The 18,098-nt window shown below is 22.1% G+C and overlaps 5 protein-coding genes across 5 annotated transcripts; 3 read left to right on the top strand and 2 right to left on the bottom strand. All coding sequences in view use genetic code 6, as the record gives it.

Moving 5' to 3' along the window:
• Positions 1–447: 447 nt before the first annotated feature.
• Positions 448–1,089, bottom strand: TTHERM_000328687 (transmembrane protein, putative; the record flags this gene model as incomplete). The annotated part of the gene is made up of 1 exon (XM_012800689.1): positions 448–1,089. One exon carries the CDS (start codon positions 1,087–1,089, stop codon positions 448–450), a length of 642 nt encoding a protein of 213 aa, XP_012656143.1.
• A 632-nt stretch (positions 1,090–1,721) lies between these two features.
• TTHERM_00328679 (alpha/beta superfamily hydrolase) lies at positions 1,722–2,705 on the top strand (the record flags this gene model as incomplete). The annotated part of the gene is made up of 1 exon (XM_001471009.2): positions 1,722–2,705. One exon carries the CDS (start codon positions 1,722–1,724, stop codon positions 2,703–2,705), a length of 984 nt encoding a protein of 327 aa, XP_001471059.2.
• A 1,232-nt stretch (positions 2,706–3,937) lies between these two features.
• TTHERM_00328670 (hypothetical protein) lies at positions 3,938–8,312 on the top strand (the record flags this gene model as incomplete). Its single annotated transcript, XM_001026531.2, has 7 exons — positions 3,938–4,433; positions 4,665–4,737; positions 4,942–5,153; positions 5,226–5,286; positions 6,410–7,645; positions 7,851–8,080; positions 8,143–8,312. The coding sequence occupies 7 exons, from the start codon at positions 3,938–3,940 to the stop codon at positions 8,310–8,312; spliced, it is 2,478 nt and encodes an 825-aa protein (XP_001026531.2).
• Positions 8,313–10,106: 1,794 nt separating this feature from the next.
• On the top strand, positions 10,107–13,952 carry TTHERM_00328660 (hypothetical protein; the record flags this gene model as incomplete). Its single annotated transcript, XM_001026530.2, has 7 exons — positions 10,107–10,117; positions 10,166–10,210; positions 10,303–10,419; positions 10,504–10,770; positions 11,018–12,218; positions 12,581–12,980; positions 13,030–13,952. The coding sequence occupies 7 exons, from the start codon at positions 10,107–10,109 to the stop codon at positions 13,950–13,952; spliced, it is 2,964 nt and encodes a 987-aa protein (XP_001026530.2).
• Positions 13,953–14,711: 759 nt separating this feature from the next.
• TTHERM_00328650 (hypothetical protein) lies at positions 14,712–17,190 on the bottom strand (the record flags this gene model as incomplete). Its single annotated transcript, XM_001026529.1, has 3 exons — positions 14,712–15,012; positions 15,085–16,338; positions 16,547–17,190. The coding sequence occupies 3 exons, from the start codon at positions 17,188–17,190 to the stop codon at positions 14,712–14,714; spliced, it is 2,199 nt and encodes a 732-aa protein (XP_001026529.1).
• Positions 17,191–18,098: the final 908 nt, after the last annotated feature.

The following is an 18,098-nucleotide window of genomic DNA, read 5'->3' as shown; positions in this document are numbered from 1 at the left end:
TTTTTAGGCAAAAAATAACCAAACAAAAGAGAGATAAAATAAATATTTTTCTACAGAAAAGAGAATAAGAAGAGTTTATTGGATTGGATTGCGAGTTTACTTAAATTGATTAGACTTAAGTGCTAGATATTAAAGAAGGAAAATAACTAGATTTATAAAAATATTATGTTGCAGAGTCAAAAGATTATTCAATTGATATAATTTTTGATTAAATATATTAGACTCCTTTGATAAAGCTAGTTCTTAAAAGTGTGATTATCATAGAGGAGTCAACAAAACCAGATGAAAATGAAAGTTAGCATAAGTTGATTTCTAATGATCCTAAATATGAAGGTGTTTTAATTCAATTAAAAAAAATGTACTTCTCCTAGAATTTTAATTATGATTTTACATCTAAAGTTATAATGAAAACTTAAATTCAAGATAAAGAATCAAAAGCTAAGCTACTCAAATTAGGAAAAACTGCTAACTGTATTATTAATTAAGTAGATTACGATGAAGATTTGAGCTTAAATAGTTGCACTTCGGTCCTTCCAAAATATAGTTCTGTTCCTAAAACTAAGTTTGATTACAAGAAAGTCCATGCTGCTAATCAGTAAACTGTAGATTTTGCATTACCTAGAAAAAAATAAAAAGTCCTAAAAGATAAATAGAAATCAAAAAATGAATAAAAAAATTAGGAAATTGAATATCCAAATGAACTAATAAACCCAGAATTTTAAGATTAATAAATTAGTTAGCAAATATATGATACAAATATATCTTAACACTCTTCTATTGATCATGAAGCTTATAAAATTCGCTTTGATAATCAAAGATTTAATTTAAAAACTCAAATAGGCTTTAGAAAAAATAAACAATAGCAAAACAAAAATATAGGCATTGGTGAAAGCGATGACGATGTAACATTAGCAGATTAAAGTGAAATTGATTTTGAACAGCTTAAAAAAAATGCTGGAAAAAAGAGAGAAACTATGTAAAAACTATTAGCTATGATTCCTAGTAAGTTGAGATCAGATAAAAAAAGCAAAAAAAATTATAAAAATGATAAGAATGATTAAAATAATTCAAGTTAAATAGATAACACATATAAAAAAGGTAAGAAATTTAAAAGAGGGTAAAAGTATTTATTCAAAGAAGTTGATGAATAAAAGAAGAAGAAAAAATAATTATTCCCTCATAGAGATTACTTCATCGTTTCTGATAATGAATACGATATAGAAGAAGAGCGATAGCATATTAAATCAAGATTAATTAATAACCATCTTCAATTACCTTAAAATCCACAACCTCCTAAATTATCTTTAGAGTAAATTAAATAGGAAAAGCAAGAATATAAATTAGAAAACGAGTCTGATGATGAATAAGAAAGTATAAATTGAAAAGTATTTTTCAATTAAATACTCTAGATAATTTGTTATTAAAAATAAAATTTATAATTAATTACCACCGAATTTTTGTTAAATTAGTTAAAGATAAATATTCTAATTAATTATTAATGTTTTTCTGTTCTTACCAAATTAAAAGAAATATTAAAGAGAAACAAAATTTATAATTTTTAATATTTAATTTCTTTCATTTTATGAATGAATAAAGGAAATTACTTTGTATAAAATGAAATATATTTTGGTTAGTTAGTTGGTTAGTTATTTAGTTAGTCAGTTTGAATAAAAAAATTTGTTTACATTCTACAAATTTCATATAAAAGATTATAATAAAAAATGATGAAGATAAAAACTACTTTTTTATATCTATCTATTCATCTTTTCATCAGAAATTAATAAAATATTAAGATATATTTCTTGATTTTAAATCACTTTCTGAACAAATATTTGTTAATTAAAATTTATTAGAATTAAATTTGTTTTGTATTAATAATATTTTCCTTGTTGAAAAAAATGATAACTAGTCAAAACTAAAGTCAAAGAGAACCAACACTTACTGAATAAAACATACTCCCTGGTAGACTCAAACCATAATCAGCCCTCTGCTTTGATAGCAATCGGAATGTTCTCTAATTCATTGAGGGATAAAATGTATTTGATCCTACTTAGAAAGTTTGTATTCCTCTTTTGTTAAGATAATCTGAATAAAAATCTGATATTTGCGTCCTCTACTTTCATGGAAATGGAGAATACATAGATAACTATATTGGTTTTATGGAAGATTTATCTGCAGAAAATTAAAAAACTAATTTTGTTGTAATGGAATATTCTGGATATGGTCTTTATTGTGATTAAATCATTTCATCTAAATAAATATTAGCGGACTCTTTAGTAGCATTTGATTATATTGTATCTGAGTTGAAATTTGATCCTAATAATATAATAGTATTAGGACGTTCTATCGGCAGTGGTCCAGCGAGTTACTTAGCTTCTAAAAGAAAATGTAGGTTAGTTTGTCTTGTGAGCCCTTTTTGGAGTATTAAAGATTGGCTAAAAGATTTGGAATAATCTGATTAATTTGAAGACTGCTTTAATAACTTAAACTGTGTTAAAAATTTTCAAAGCCCTTGCTTACTTATTCATGGCAAAAAAGATACTCTGATTCCAATATCTCATTCTATTAAATTAGAGGAAGAGCTAAAATCTCTTAACAAGCATCACAAAGTTGTTTATAAAGATAATTGGACTCATAATTTAATAAGCTTTGATGAAATATTTACAATTTTACTTAACTATTCAAATGAGATATTAAAGCCATGAATTATTAGAATATTAATAATAAAATTAATTAACTAATTTAATATTTGATTTACATGTTTGAAAATTATGAATGAAAATGAATTTATTTTTAAGAAAATAATTTAATTTAAATATTGTAAATTTTTTAAAAATTAAAATAATTTTATTAAATTTTTTTATTTAAATTAATAAAAATTCCTTTAAACTAATTTAGCTAGCTAGTCAACGAAATTTTAAAAATCTGTATTAGCTATATATAATTTTCTAAATAAATAATAAAAGAATTAAATAGAATAAAATAAAAATTTAATTAATAGCAAAGTAGAAGTAATTAAATGATTGAAGTGCTAAAAGACTTTGATGCCTTTTCTGAATCAATACAATTTAATGCAAGTAAAAAGCGATTAAAAATAAGAACATTACTAGGTGCATTTCTCAGTGCAGCTATCTTAATTATTGCACTCTCATACTTCATTTATTTGACTTTTTTATATTTTGATGGAAAGATTGAACCTAAATTTCAATCATAAAATTTTGTGTCTAATGATGACATTCAAGTTTAGCTAACCAACGAATTAATCGGATTTGATTTTTTTTCATATAATGGTTATAACTATTTGAACTAGATATAAGATGAGTAAAATAAAACTTATATAGTCTATTAGGGAATGTTTAGATATAGCAATAGTACAGATTCATTTGTAATAACATTAGATATAATAAGATGCAAGAGCCCTTAATTGAAAAATATGAACTGCTTCGATTTCAGTAAAGTACCTAATCAAGTACTAACCTTAGGAAATATTAATAGAATTTTGTCAAGTATAAATTTATATGTTTATAGGTGCTAAGATACTGATCAATTAAAAACGTTTGTACCAAATGATTGTGCCTAAGAGCAATAAATAAATGAGTTAATAAATCATTCTGACTATTTTTTAAATATTAAAATAAAAACATCTCAATTTAATACAACTTAATAAGAAATTTAAGATTAATACAGAAGCTAACTTACTATGTGTAGCACAAGTGTAGCACAAGTATTAGATTTTAGAATTTAAAATCAAATTACATCAGTAAAGAAAGGCTTTTTTATTCAATCTGAATAAACTTATACATCACCAATTTCATATTCAACCTAAAGTTTAACCTATAATCGCTAATGGCTTATTTAAGATATTGGGACTTCATATCTTAGTTATGTTTATTTTGAGATTGATGAAAATATAACATATTTTCGCATATAATATCCAATGTTTACTGAAGTTTTGGCTCTCTGTAATAGCACCTTAGCACTTATGATAATGCTTTGTTCTTTCTGTAGATCATTTACATAAAAAATAATCAGAAAAGATATTTTTTTTACTTTACTACAAAATATGTTTACAAAAACATATATCAACATGCTAAAAAATTGTAATATTTAACAGTAAAATGAAGAGATTTAAGAAAAAGATATGGCTTAAGGTTCCCAAATTTAAAAAATACAAAGTGCAAATTAAGAAGGAGAAGAAGTTGATAAAACTTAAAGCGAAGAAAAAATGGAAACAGAAAGTAAAAATGATATTTCAATTCCACAGTTTTAATCAAAGTTTAGTTAGCAGCTAACACATGACCTCGTAAGTTAAAAAATAGGGCCACATATTAAAGAAAATAAAGAAGACATTGTGAAATTGTCTAACATTTATAAACAATCTAATAGAGAGGAAGTAGAATTTAAGAAATACGATAATTTACATGATTTAACATGTTAATAGTCATTAAATTTTTAAAATTCAAGTTTTTAAGACTAAAGTCCAAATCTAATAAATTCTTATTAAAAAAATTCATAGTTTCATTCATTAGAATTTAAAGACAAATTAAGTTAAATTAATTCTTCTATTTTCAAACAAAATAAAATGAAATAAAAAATGTTTTAACACCATAAATCTTCATAAAATTAAATTAAAAATTAAAAATTGTAATCATTAAATAAGAAAGTAGATGAAAGTTTGTAGATGCTAAATGAAAAACAATTGTCATTACAACTAGAAGATTAATTATTTTCAACAAAGTAAATTATTTATATTTTTTAATTTTCAAACATTTTAAAATTTTTAGACACTTAAAAATTGTAAAAATAATTCAAAAATCTTTTAATTGAAATTCATTATTTTAATAAAACATTTAATTCATCTTAAAAATAACAAATTAAATATTTAATATTATTGATTGTTATTGTTAACAAGCATATTTATTTATTTATTTTAACAAATAGAATATTTAAAAGAAAGTCTTAGCTTGAAAATAAAGGAGTAAAAAAGTAAATGCTTAAAAAAATTGAATAACAAATTGATGATAGTTTAGATTTCTTTAAATTTTTTAAAGAAATTTTATTTTTAAAGAAGGCTGCTTTAATTTTACTTAGCAAAGAATAACTTGCTGCAATTCAATTAGTTGGATTAGACATCAACGATATATAATCAAAGAGTTAGAAAATTTTTAATGATATATAAGGTTATTTTTTAATTTAATTTTTAATTAATTTAAATATTAAAAAAGGTGAAGGTGATTGTATGAATCATCTAAAAGAGTAATATGAAATATTACAATCAACTGAATTGTAAAGCTAATATATCAAGATATTTTTACAAAAATGCTAAAATAAATACTTAAAAGATCCTATAGACAAGAGGATATTATCTTCTTTAGCAATAAATGATTAACATTGAATTATATATTATTTTTTAAGTTTTTATCATTTTTCTCTTTTCTGCTTTATAATTTTTGTAACAATACATCAATCTATCTATATATCTATCTATATTTATGTATTTCTTAAAAATTTTAAAATAAATTAAATACCACCAAAATTTACAAAATAATAATGTGAAAATTAATGAATTAGAAAAATTGAAAAAAATAAAAATATTTACTGTATTCAAAGGGTAAAGTTTTTGAAATTAATTTTCACTAAAAATTTCAGAATTTTCAAAAAAAATCAATTTAGAGTCACAAAATGGGGTAAAAATTTGGGCATAATTAATGAGGATCTATAGTATATATTTATTTAATTCAACTATTTTAGGCCATTAAAACTTTTCTTCTATAAGCTTCTTTATACTTTTTTTACTTTTTGATGCCTATTCTACATTTAATTCATAAATTTAATAAAAAATTTTAAATAGATTAAAATAATTAAGAATTTATTTAATTGGTAAGTAGAAGTAAAATAAAATGATAGAAGTATTAAAAGATTTTGATGCATTTTCTGAGTCAATATAATTTAATTCAAGTAAATAACGCTTTAAAAAAAGAACATTAATAGGTGCAGTCTTGAGTTTATTAATCTTCATAACAGCTCTCTCATATTTCATTTATTTGTGTTTTTTATATTTTAATGGAAAGATTGATCCCAAATTTCAATAATAAAGTTTTGTCTCTAATGATGATATTCAAATTTAGCTAACGAACGAATTGATTGGGTTTGATTTTTTTTCATATAGTGGTTATAGCTATTTGAACGAGATATAAGACAAATAAAATAAAACTTACATTATCTACTAGGGCATTTATCTATATAGCAATAGTACAGATTCAATTATAATAAAATTAGATATAGTAAGGTGCCAGAGCCCTTAATTGAAAAATATGAACTGCTTCGATTTCAGTAAAGTACCTAATAAAGTACTAACCTTAGGAAATATTAATAGAATTTTATCAAGTATAAATTTATATGTCTATAGGTGCTAAGACACTGATCACATAAAAAGGTTTGTACCAAATAATTGTGAAGAAGAATAAAAAATAAATGACTTTATCAATCATTCTAACTATTTTTTAAATGTTAAGATAAAAACTTCTCAATTTAATACAACTTAATAGGAAATTTAAGATTAATATAGAAGCTAGCTATCTATAAGTACCACAAGTTTTACACAAATAACAGACTTTAAAATTTAAAATCAAATAACTTCAGTCAAGAAAGGTTTATTTATTCAATCAGAATAAACATTTACATCACCAATTTCATATACAACTTAAACATTAAATTACAACCGTTAATAGCTTATTTAAGATTCTGGTTCTCAATTTCTTAGCTATGTTTATTTTGAGATTGATGAAAATATAACATATTTTCACATATAATATCCAATGTTTACTGAAATTTTGGCTCTCTGCAATAGTACTTTAGCACTAATGATATTAATATGCTCGTTTTGCAGATAATTTTCAAAAAAAATAATCAGAAAGGATATTTTTTTCACTTTACTACAAAATATGTTTACAAAAACATATATCAACCTTCTAAAGAAAAGTAATATAAATTAATAAAATCAGTAGATTTAAGAAAAAGAACTGGATTAAGATCAGTAAATTGAAAAAATTCGAAGTGAAAAATAATAAGGAGAAGGAGAAGCTGATGAACAACAAGATGAAGATTCTAACAATGAAGAAAAAAATGAGACAGAAAGCAAAAATGATATTTTGATTCCACAATTTTAATCAAAGTTTAGTTAGCAACTAATAAATAATCTAAAAAGTTAAAAAATTGGGTAAAAAATATAACAAAATAAAGAAGATAATATTAAATTGTCAAACTATCAAATACAACCTAATAGTGAAGAAATAGAAATAAAGAAATAAGAAAACATATCTGACATAACATATTAATAGTCATTAAATTTTTAAAATTCAAGTTATTAAGACTAAACTCCAAATCTTATAAGATTCGATTCTTATTAAAAACAGTCATAATTCTATTAATTAGATGTAAAAGAAAATTCAATTTAGGTTAATTCTTCTACTTTCAAATAAAATAAAATAAAATAAAAAATAATAGGATAACCAAATAAATTTTCATTTAAGTAAAGATAAAATATAAGTATGTTAGCATCAAATTAGTAGGTAGATGAGAGTTTATAAATGCTAAACGAAAAAAAGTTATCATTACAACTAGAAGAGGAACTATTTTCTACAAAGTAAATAAATTAATTACTATTTTAATCTATTAAAAATTTTAAAAGCACATTAATATTAAAATTATCTCAAATATGTTTTATTTGAAACATATGTTCAATAGTTTAGTTGACAATAATTTTTAATTTTTAATTCAATTTTAATAATAAAAAAGTAGATATATAATAAAATATAATATTTAATAATCAAATTTATTTTAACAAATAGAATACTTAAAAGAAGAGCTATGTTTGAAAATAAAGGGTTAAATAAATAAATACTTACAAAAATAGAATAGAAAATTGATGATAGTTTAGATTACTTTAAAATTTTGAAAGAAATTTTATTTTTAAAAAAGGCTGCTCTTGTTTTATTGAGCAAAGAATAACTTGCTGCAATTTAATTAGTTGGATTAGATATTGAAGATATAGAGCCAAAGAATCATAAAATAGTAAATGGTAAATAATATTTTGTCTTTTTAAAAATATTTTTTAATTGATTAATATTAATATTAAAAAAGGTGAATATTATTGTATGAATCATATAAAAGAGTAATTTGAAATATTACAGTCAACTGAATTGTAAAGCTAATATATCAAGCTATTTTTAAAAAAATGCTAAAATGAATTAGCTATAGATCCTATTGATAAGAGGATATTATCTTCACTAATAATAAATAATGAAAATTGAATATTTATATATTATTTTTTAATACATTATCTACATCACTTTTGTAATTTTATAAACACTATTGTTCCTCTTTAAGTATGGTTTTAAAATAAAAGTAATTTTTTAATCAAGTAGATAAATTTTTACTTAAAACCAATTTTAAATGTGTATTTATTTAATACAGATTTAAACTGCTTAAGTCATAAGCATACAATACTTTAAATTAATTATTGTTATTTTTCTTTAATTATTTATAAAGTATTTATAATTCGTTTGAATCTAACTAAGTGCCTATCTGATACTTATTTTTTAGAACCTACGTTGCCTTCAATTATTTGTAGAGACAAGTAAGCTAGGCAGATAGCAAAAATAATTTTTCTAATTACAGTGAGTCTATCTTCTGAACTCCTTCGACTTTTGATTTAGCGAAATAAAGAACAAGCATATATGGATACTTCAATTACTATTCTCGAATAAATATTTCTGTAGTAGGAAATAAATATTTAGTAGAATAATAAATATTATTTTATAAATTTAAAGAAAATTTAAAATAATAAAAAAAAGTATCAAAATAATTAGGTATAGAGAGAGCCTAAACAAAAAAAATAAAAAATATTTAATCAAAAATTTTATTTTTTAAAATTAATTATTAAAAAATTTTAAAAATACTAACTTATTATTTTTAATAAGGATTCATGGTAGTAATTTAAAAATTTTTAATTAATTATGACAATCCATACTATAAATATTTTAAAATTTATAGTTTATTAATTAATATCATAATTTAAGTTAAATACAATTATCAAATTGAAATAAAGTATTATTTTTAATATACTTGATGTAATTTTAAATAATTAAGACCATAATTATCTCTTTTAATTTTTATATTTTGATGTAACTTCTTATAATAAATGAAATTATGTTGAGAGATTGAATAATTTAATAAATATCTATTATCAAAGATTTGAAATACTGATCAATAATTTAGATCAACTTTAAAAATTTGTAATTTTGAAATTAAATGAGTATAAAGATCATTTTAGGATTAAATTCTATTACAAATAATTATTTAAATATGAAATTTTAATTTCATTGTTAAATAATTCTAAGTATTTAATATATAATATTAATATCATCTTAGAAATGATTTTTGTTACATTTTATATTATATTCCATCATAAAAAAATTTTTTAATTTACTCACCAAATTTTTCTTTTATTGAGTTGTAACCCAATTTGTGAAGAAAATAAGTGTTAGAGCCAAATGATTTCTATTTACATAATGAATTTAAATTAATTCGTAATATATCTGAAAATCTCTAAAAAATAAAGAGCAATTTAATTTTTGTGGAAAAAGTGGAAATAAAAGTTGTAAGCTATTAATTTTGATTAGAATTACTGAATTAATAATTCATTGAAAACTATTGCTACAATTTGAATTAATTTTTAAAACTAAAATTAATTAAATTTATTTGTTTATTTCTTTAGAAACTGATAAACCAAATTACATAGTCTTAATTGTTATTTCACAAGAGGATTAATGTAAGTTCCTTCAAAAGATGTTATATATATTTTAAAGAAAATTAACGTTTAAACTCTACTAAATTATTAAATTTCTATTAAAAAATAGAAATCAAGGAAAATTTAATGAATTATTAATAGCAAAATTATTGACTGACTATTATTTATTAAGAACTTGAAGAGTTATTTTAATATTACTAATTTATATTCAATTAAATAAGATAAATACATTCTAATTAATTGTTATAAAAAAGGAAAATAGTGCAAATAGAGAGGGAATAATAGCAAAAAGTTAATGAAATCTAAGTAATTCAATTCATTTTTTTCATTAATTTATTCTTTTTTAATAAGCAGTAGGAAGCCGAGTCCTTCTCCAAACCAAAAGAACAATAAATAAGGGTAAATTTGATATAAATTATCTAACTTAACTGTAACATATTTTTTGTTTAATAAATAGTAAGATATTGTTTTCTTAATCTAATCATTTAAAGAACTAATCCAGCTCTCATCTTTCAGTAACCAAATGATAAAATATTATTATTAACAAATAAAATAGATTAAAACTAAGCTAAAGCGAGGAATGGGTCAAATTCTTAGCAGCAGAAAAAGTAATTTTAAAAAATTTATATAGAAAAGCAATTATCAAATAAAAATGAATTAACTAACAAATATTTATAAATAAAATAATAAAGAAGCACAAAAAAAGAATCATAGAAAAACTACATAACAATAGTTAAGACTAACAACACCTAGAATAATGAAAAGAAAATTTAAGCTTAAACTTTCAATAACTTTAGCGTGAATATACCTCAAGAATAAATGAAAAATTAATTAGGGATTAAATAAGTTCAAAGTTAAAATGCATTAAGTGCTAATTCTTTGAATACAATCGAATCTCCTTTGCAACAAGATATGGTCCCTGGCATTTAAAATTTATAACCTCATAAAGGAGTATCAATGTAATTTCTTTACTATATAATTAACTCTTCTTCACTTATAAAATTAATCATAACTTCAACTCTATGATATAAATAAACTAACAAATCTTATTACATTAAAGTCAGCAATATATAAAAATTAAGATTGAATTTGAATAAATAAATAAATTCTTTACTGAAAAAATACTTATTTTTTTTATTTTTTTGCTTACAAAATTGGATTATTTTTATATTTCTAAATTTGATTTTTTATCTAATAAATGAATAGGTTTGCAAATATAACTTAATAATAGCAGGTAAGTAGTCTTAGTTATTCATAAAGTCAAGCATAAAATTCTTAAGTGGTTGAAAACAGCTAGAATTTAAAATAAAAGCAATCATCACCAAATAAATATTTACAAAACTCTTAATTTGAATTAACTTACTTGCAAGAATATTAATAGTATATAGACTATTACAATAATAATTAAACTCCTTACTACGCTTTTGAGGAAATAACAACTCCTTAATAAAATAACTCTTATTAAATAGATGAGCACTTAAATGCTATTAATGCTTTAAAAAGTAAAGAAGCTAGCATTGTGATTAATAATGAATCTTACTAAAATCTAAATGATGCTAACAAACTAAATAAAAATGACTATTCTAGCAGAACTAACCTAAATTAATCAAATATTCCACTTCAATAATATAATTTATAAATATAATAAACACCTTATTTAAACAACACAAATCAATTAAGCTAACTCTTATAATAAAATGGCTAAAATTAAATTTAGAATAACTCTAACATTAATAATAGTAACACATAAGTTGATAATAGAATGCAATTATCACAACTTTAATCTTATTTATTAAAAAGTAATCAAATTTAAGTTTAAATATTGAATAATATGAATAAAAGACCACTTTTTAATCATATCACAGATAATTAACTATTATAAAACTAAACTCAACTTAATTAAGAAAATCAATATCCCCTAACCTAGAAATAGCTCAGTGAAATTAATCTTAAAATGAAGGAACATCGAGATTATAATTAAGGACTTCCAAATGTATCATAAATAGCTATATAAAAGAGATGGGAAGTCTTTGATTTGCCTTTCAAAAATACAATAGCAAGTTTAATTAGTGAAAAAGGCTAAACATACATTTATAAATTTGATCCTCAAGGTTCTCTTCCTGATTTAGCAAAATATAAGCTTAACTATAAATTTACTAATATACCATGCGCAAATATTGCAATAGATTAAAAGAATGGGAGATTATTTGTCTATGATAATGATGGGAATCTTCTTGTATTTAGTTAAGATCTTGAGTTTAATGAAGGTAAGCCAATAATAAAATTGTCACTTGAAGAGAGATTCCCGCGTAAAAATCCTACGCTTTTTGTAAAAACATATGATAATTATACTCTTGTATTCGTGATTGGAGGCTTTTTCAGACAGTAGACCTACAGCAACATAAAAGTAAATTTGAATTTTTTTCATTTAGAATTTTAGCTTTTTAAGTTAAAATTCAGTAAAATAATTAATCAGCTTGTTATTATAATTTGTAATATAAACAACAAATACAAATACAATCACTTCAGTTTCATCAAATTATATATATTTATTTTTCAATAAATACTTTAATCTCTAAATCTAGTATCTTTTTAAACCCAAAATCAAAGACTATTTCTAAATTTTCTCAATTTTTATTTTGTAGGGATTAATAAATTATTTATTAAAATGATAGAAAATAAAAATTGTAAGGTATTTATTTGCTAACATAACATCTATCCAATCAAATCTTTTTCTTTTTAAAAATTAAATTATTTTATTATAAACAGGTCTTTAAAATTGAAAGAAGAAATGCTTCTATTAGATATGAATTATCAATAAATATGATGAAAAGAAGAAGAAACCCTATTGTTTTTTCCTACTCTGTAAAAAATACTACTAATACTAATGGTAGTGTATAAAATTAAATAGGTGCAACTTCTGGAAAATTAAATTCAGTCCATTAAAATACTATAGAAACTGAAAAAGAGTATTTAATACTGTTAGGAGGAAATTCTTATGATCCAGAAAGCGATGCAAATATTACAGGAGAATTTATTGAAATAGATAAAATACATACATTAATTAATTAAAGAAACAACTTGAGTATAGATATAACTGATTTTATAAAAATTAGATTGCATTCATCTTTTGATGACAGCTATGAAATCAGTGCCTATCTAACATAAGGTATTTCATAATTAATAAAACATGTTTTAATATTGAATTTATTAAATAGGTTATATAGTTACTTGGCATAATGAAGAACAAGAAAAAACAAAGCTTTTGATTTTTTAAGAAAAGTTAAAAAATGTACTTGAAATAAAAAAAATAGATTTAGGTTTGAGCAAATCTTCAACCTTTGGAATTTTAGATATTGTATATAGTGATATTATTCATAAAGGTCATAAAGGTTTGATGAGGATCGAATAAGATTATTTAAGCTATTTCAATTAAAAAGGTCAAGATATTCATATAATTTCATTGAAAGAAGGGACTGAAGTATATAGTACAAAGAAAAAAACTAATTTTTTCAAGCCAAAAGGGGTTTAGAATAATACTCTGTCAAATTTAGTGAAGTAAAAAGATTAAGAAGAAGAGGAAGTCGAAGAAGAGTCAGAGGATGAAGAAGTAACTTAAAAAAAATAATAATAAGAAAAAGAAGAAAGCAAAAAGTTAGAATAAGCAGAACAAGTTGAGAATGCTAAGAAAGAAAGTGATAAAAACATAGATGCTAAAGACACCAAAGAATAGTCATAAACTCTATCAGAGAGAAAGAATGGAAATGTGAATAATTTGTCTCCTGATAATATTTTATCAAATAACAAACTGCTAAGTTACGATTAAAATCCTTTTATTGAATCCAAGAGAGATTATAAAGATGATGAATTAAAATAATTAGCAGAAAATGAATAATAAAAGAAAGAAGAGGAAAATAAAAATAAAGAAAAAGACAAAGACAAAAAAGACCAAGATGAAGGAGAGGAACAAGAAGATGAAGAAGAATAAGAAGAAGAAGAAGTTTAAAAAAAGAAAGAGAAAAATAAAAAAATGTAAAAAAATAAAAATAAAAAATCTAATTAAAATGTAAATAGTAAAATTAACAAATTTTGTAAATGTAAATGTAAGTGTAACATATTTTAAATGAGTTTCTTCCTATGACCTAAACGGAACTACCTCAAAGAGGAGTATACGTTTAGCCAACAGGGGTATTAATAAATTCCTTTACATGTTTAATTTTCCAAATTAAAATATATTTTACTATTTAAAATTTATTATTTATCAAAAAGATAAGAAGCAAAAATCAATAATTTCAAAGAGTTTTTTATTAATTTTTTTCTATTTCATTTTAATATTTTAATGAATATATTTTAAGATTTATAATAAATTTATCTTAATAAAAAAAGAAATATTTTATCTTAATTAATTCCTTAAAACAACTTTAATAAATTCTAATATTTTAAATAATTGAAATCTAAGTTTTCATTAACCAAAAACAATTTGATTATAGTTTGATATAATTGATTCTTAAATTTATATCTTTGATTTTAATACAGTTATGAAAATCTTATTTTTGAAATTACTAATTAAATTTAAGTATTTACAAAGTAGTTCGTTTAATTAATAAACATATTTTAGAAAATTAAATTTTTAAAAATTAAAACTTCAAAATATTTTAACTTTTAAACAAAGATATTTCAAAATAGTCTAAGATAAAAATTTAAAAATTAATTAATTAATTATAAATAATATCTAATTATTTAATTTTTATAAGATATTATTATACAAAAAAATGAAAACCCCAAAACACCCTTTTTACAAAAAATAAAACTCAAAAAGAAAAAAAAAAGAAAAAATGAAAGAAAGTAAAAAAAAAGCATGCAGAAGTTTTTTTTAGGATCGTTTTGCCGATTAACGTTATCATGCACAAAGGGTGCAGATAACCAAAGCAAAACAAACAAAATGATTATAAAAGAAGCTCATTTAACTATTAATTACAAGATCATCGAATTATTCAGTATACAATAAATTTTTTAAAAATTTAATTTCATCAACTAATGCTCTTTTTTCTTGTTCCCATTTGAGTTCTCTTGCCTTATATCCGCTGAGTAGCTTTGATGTTCTTAAAAATGTTTTTTGGAGTTGCTCATTAATTGCTGTGTGATTGCTTTGCTCTCCTCCTTCGTATATGTCTTCTTATATCTTCATCAGGCGATTTTCACTTTTGGTAAAAATAAAATTTAGTTTGAAATATTTATTTATTAAAAAAAAGAAAAGTAAATAATAATTTTACGCATTCTTAAGGTTATAGTTGATAGCTGCAGTAATTATTTTATTTTGGTTAGAAGTAGTATTAATGTAAGGATTTACAAAATTTTAGTATAAGGTATTGTTTTATTGTTGAGGTGGCTACGATAATTAATTGTTAGAGCGGGCCGAGTAAGAATAATTAATAGAATTGCTAATATTGTTAGGGTTGTTTTGAGAAAGTAAATTTGTATTGCTTATATTTACCATATTAGTGTTGTTTTAATTAATATTTTATATTTAGTTCATGTTTTAATTTATTGTTTAAGAATTTATTAATAAAGAATTAGGAGTAAGATTGTGGTCGAAAAAGAATTTTTTAGTTTCAAGATGTTGAGATGATAGGTTTTAATTATTGTTAAGATTTTAGTTATTTGGTGTATTGAAAGTGTTTTGAATTATATGTTTAGAAGAATTTGGCACGCTTTGCGAAACTGTATTTGTAGAATGCAATTCGTCAAGCTCCGGTGGCCGATATTTTTTAAAGAACGGTTTAGACTTTTTTGTTCCTTAAAGGTATTGTTATTATTGTTGCTGCTATTGGCTGGTATTTATTATTTTTTTGGTGTTTTTGTGTGTTTGCTGGTTGTTTTCAGGTGAAGCAGACTTATGCTTTTTTGAAAGAGTGCTACTCTTTCTCGTATTATGGTCAGTCAATGCTTCGTGTTTAGAGTTGAATAAGTTAATTATTCTTTCCTTAGAGCTATTTCTTTTTGAAATATAAGAAAACATGTCTTAATTTACAGCTTTTGGGACAGACATTTTCTTCTTCAATGCAGCTTTGCTGTCTGCTTATACTTATATTTATTAGGAGTTTAAAGATGTTGGAGAAACAGCAGGATTTATGTGCTTTTGTGCTGCTATTATGTTCTTTAGGTTTTCTTTTGATGGCGATAGAGAGTCTTTCTTTTCAGGAGAAAGACCTTTGCTTTTTAAAACTGCACTTAAGATAGGTGAAAAAGAATTCTAATGATGCATCTGCATGTAGTTTTATTCTTTCTTAGTTGATGGCTTGATTTAATTAAAAATACCCTGTATATTTTTAGTTTCTTTAGGACTTAGGATAAATTAGGTTGAAGAATTATTTTGGATCTATGACTTATTTGCCGTTTTTTCTTAAAAGTAAAGCAGATTTTTCATTTTCGAAGGTGATTTTTTCCCCAAATGATAGTGGTGATGGTTACTTACAATCCCACCGATATTGTAATTGTTATTTATCTGATTTTATGGAGACTTTTTCCTATTTATTATTTAAAATAAAAATATTAATTTTATTGAAACTAATTTTACTTGAAAACTTTTTTATGATATTCAAATATTTAAACAGAAATAACTTTAATATCAAAATGAATGTTGCATTTTTTCAATGATAAAAAATATTAAAGAAATAAATAAATAAATAAAATGATTTAAAATTTAAAAAAAAATAAATTTGATTGTTTGTTTACCTTTTTCCAAACTCACCGATGGCAAAATCTAGAGAATTACCAGAGCTTTTAGAAGCTATTAGTTTTTTGCAATCATTCTTTTGAGTAAGAAGATTCAATAATTTATTTTTAATATCTTAATTACTATCTGAGCTGCCTGTTTCGTCATTATCATGCTGATGGCTAAAAGGACTATTGTTAGAGGCGAGGTATTACTAGTGATCGTTGCTACTATGAAAATTTTAACTTTGCTGATTTAGCTAATTATTATTTTGCTATGTAAGGTTTACAACAACGTAGTTACTTTAAGGTGAGTTAGCATGCTGGTTCATATTCATTATAATTGGATTTTTATGACTATTTCCAACAAAATTGTTGCTGTGTTGCTGATAACTACTTGGGCTCTATGGAATTTAATTACCATTTTACACAGCAAGAGACGCTGTACTGATGACCCCATTCTATACAATAGGATTGCTTTGAGGATAAAACAACCTATTTTCAGAAAGTTTTCTTGAATGAATACCAACTTTTTTAGTGCTTTCTTTTTTTGTCTTCTTTTTAGCCTGATTAACAGAAACAGGAGTCGCTATTCCAGGACCTTATCCAACCGGACTGTGAATTCCAGCTGAGGATTGAACGGACCTCTTATTTAGAGTGATCATTGCACAAGTGAATGCTTAATAAGAGGATGAGTATCTTTTGTTTAAATTTATGTATTTATTATCTATTTCTTATTGTTAAGAAAACCTTTTGAATTATTTATTTTATTAATAAATTATTTATTTATTTTTATTTCTTCTTTTCAACGATTTATTCAATTTGTAATGAAAAATTCCAATTTATTTAAATTTTTCATATATTTATTTAACTTTTATTTATTTCAAATAATCTTTATTTTTTCTTCATGCTTGCTCGTTTTCTTTTAATGTTTTCATTTGAAAAAAAAGAATATTTTATTGCTACTATTCATTTTTAAGCAAGAGAACTGGCTGATTTATTTTTCTTATTTATATCAATGAGACCTCTTAACCAAATATTTTTACAAGTCTTATTTGATTAAAAATTTTATTTTTTATCTAATTATTATTTTTAAATTTTATTTCATATGTTTATTTTTATTTTTAATTTAAAATTTTTTATTTCTAACGAAATATTCTAAGTATTTTAAAAGACTTTCATATAAAAAATTATTTTCTTTCTTCAAACTCATGGTTAATAATTCTCTGATATAAATCCTAATCGTTTTTTAAAAGTTTTTAATTTTATAATTGTATAGAGATAATATCTAACAAAATTTAAAGAAAATAAATTAAATCAAAAAAAATTTATATTATTTTTGAGTTTTTTCAATAAACTACTGATAAGACTTTTTAATTTTCCAGTAATATTATATTTTTTTGATAGTTCTAGCAATTAATTTTTCAATTTTCTAAAAATATATTATAAATTTATAATTTTATCTTGAAACAATAGCAATTTCAAAAAAAAAAATAATAATAATAATAATAATATAAAGAATAAAAAATTATTATTATTCATGCAATTTACTTTAAATTTTATATTCAAACAA

The sequence above is a fragment of the Tetrahymena thermophila genome (assembly GCF_000189635.1).
Source record: "Tetrahymena thermophila SB210 genomic scaffold scf_8254010, whole genome shotgun sequence".
Taxonomy (NCBI): domain Eukaryota; phylum Ciliophora; class Oligohymenophorea; order Hymenostomatida; family Tetrahymenidae; genus Tetrahymena; species Tetrahymena thermophila.
This window is presented reverse-complemented; position numbering and strand designations above follow the sequence as displayed.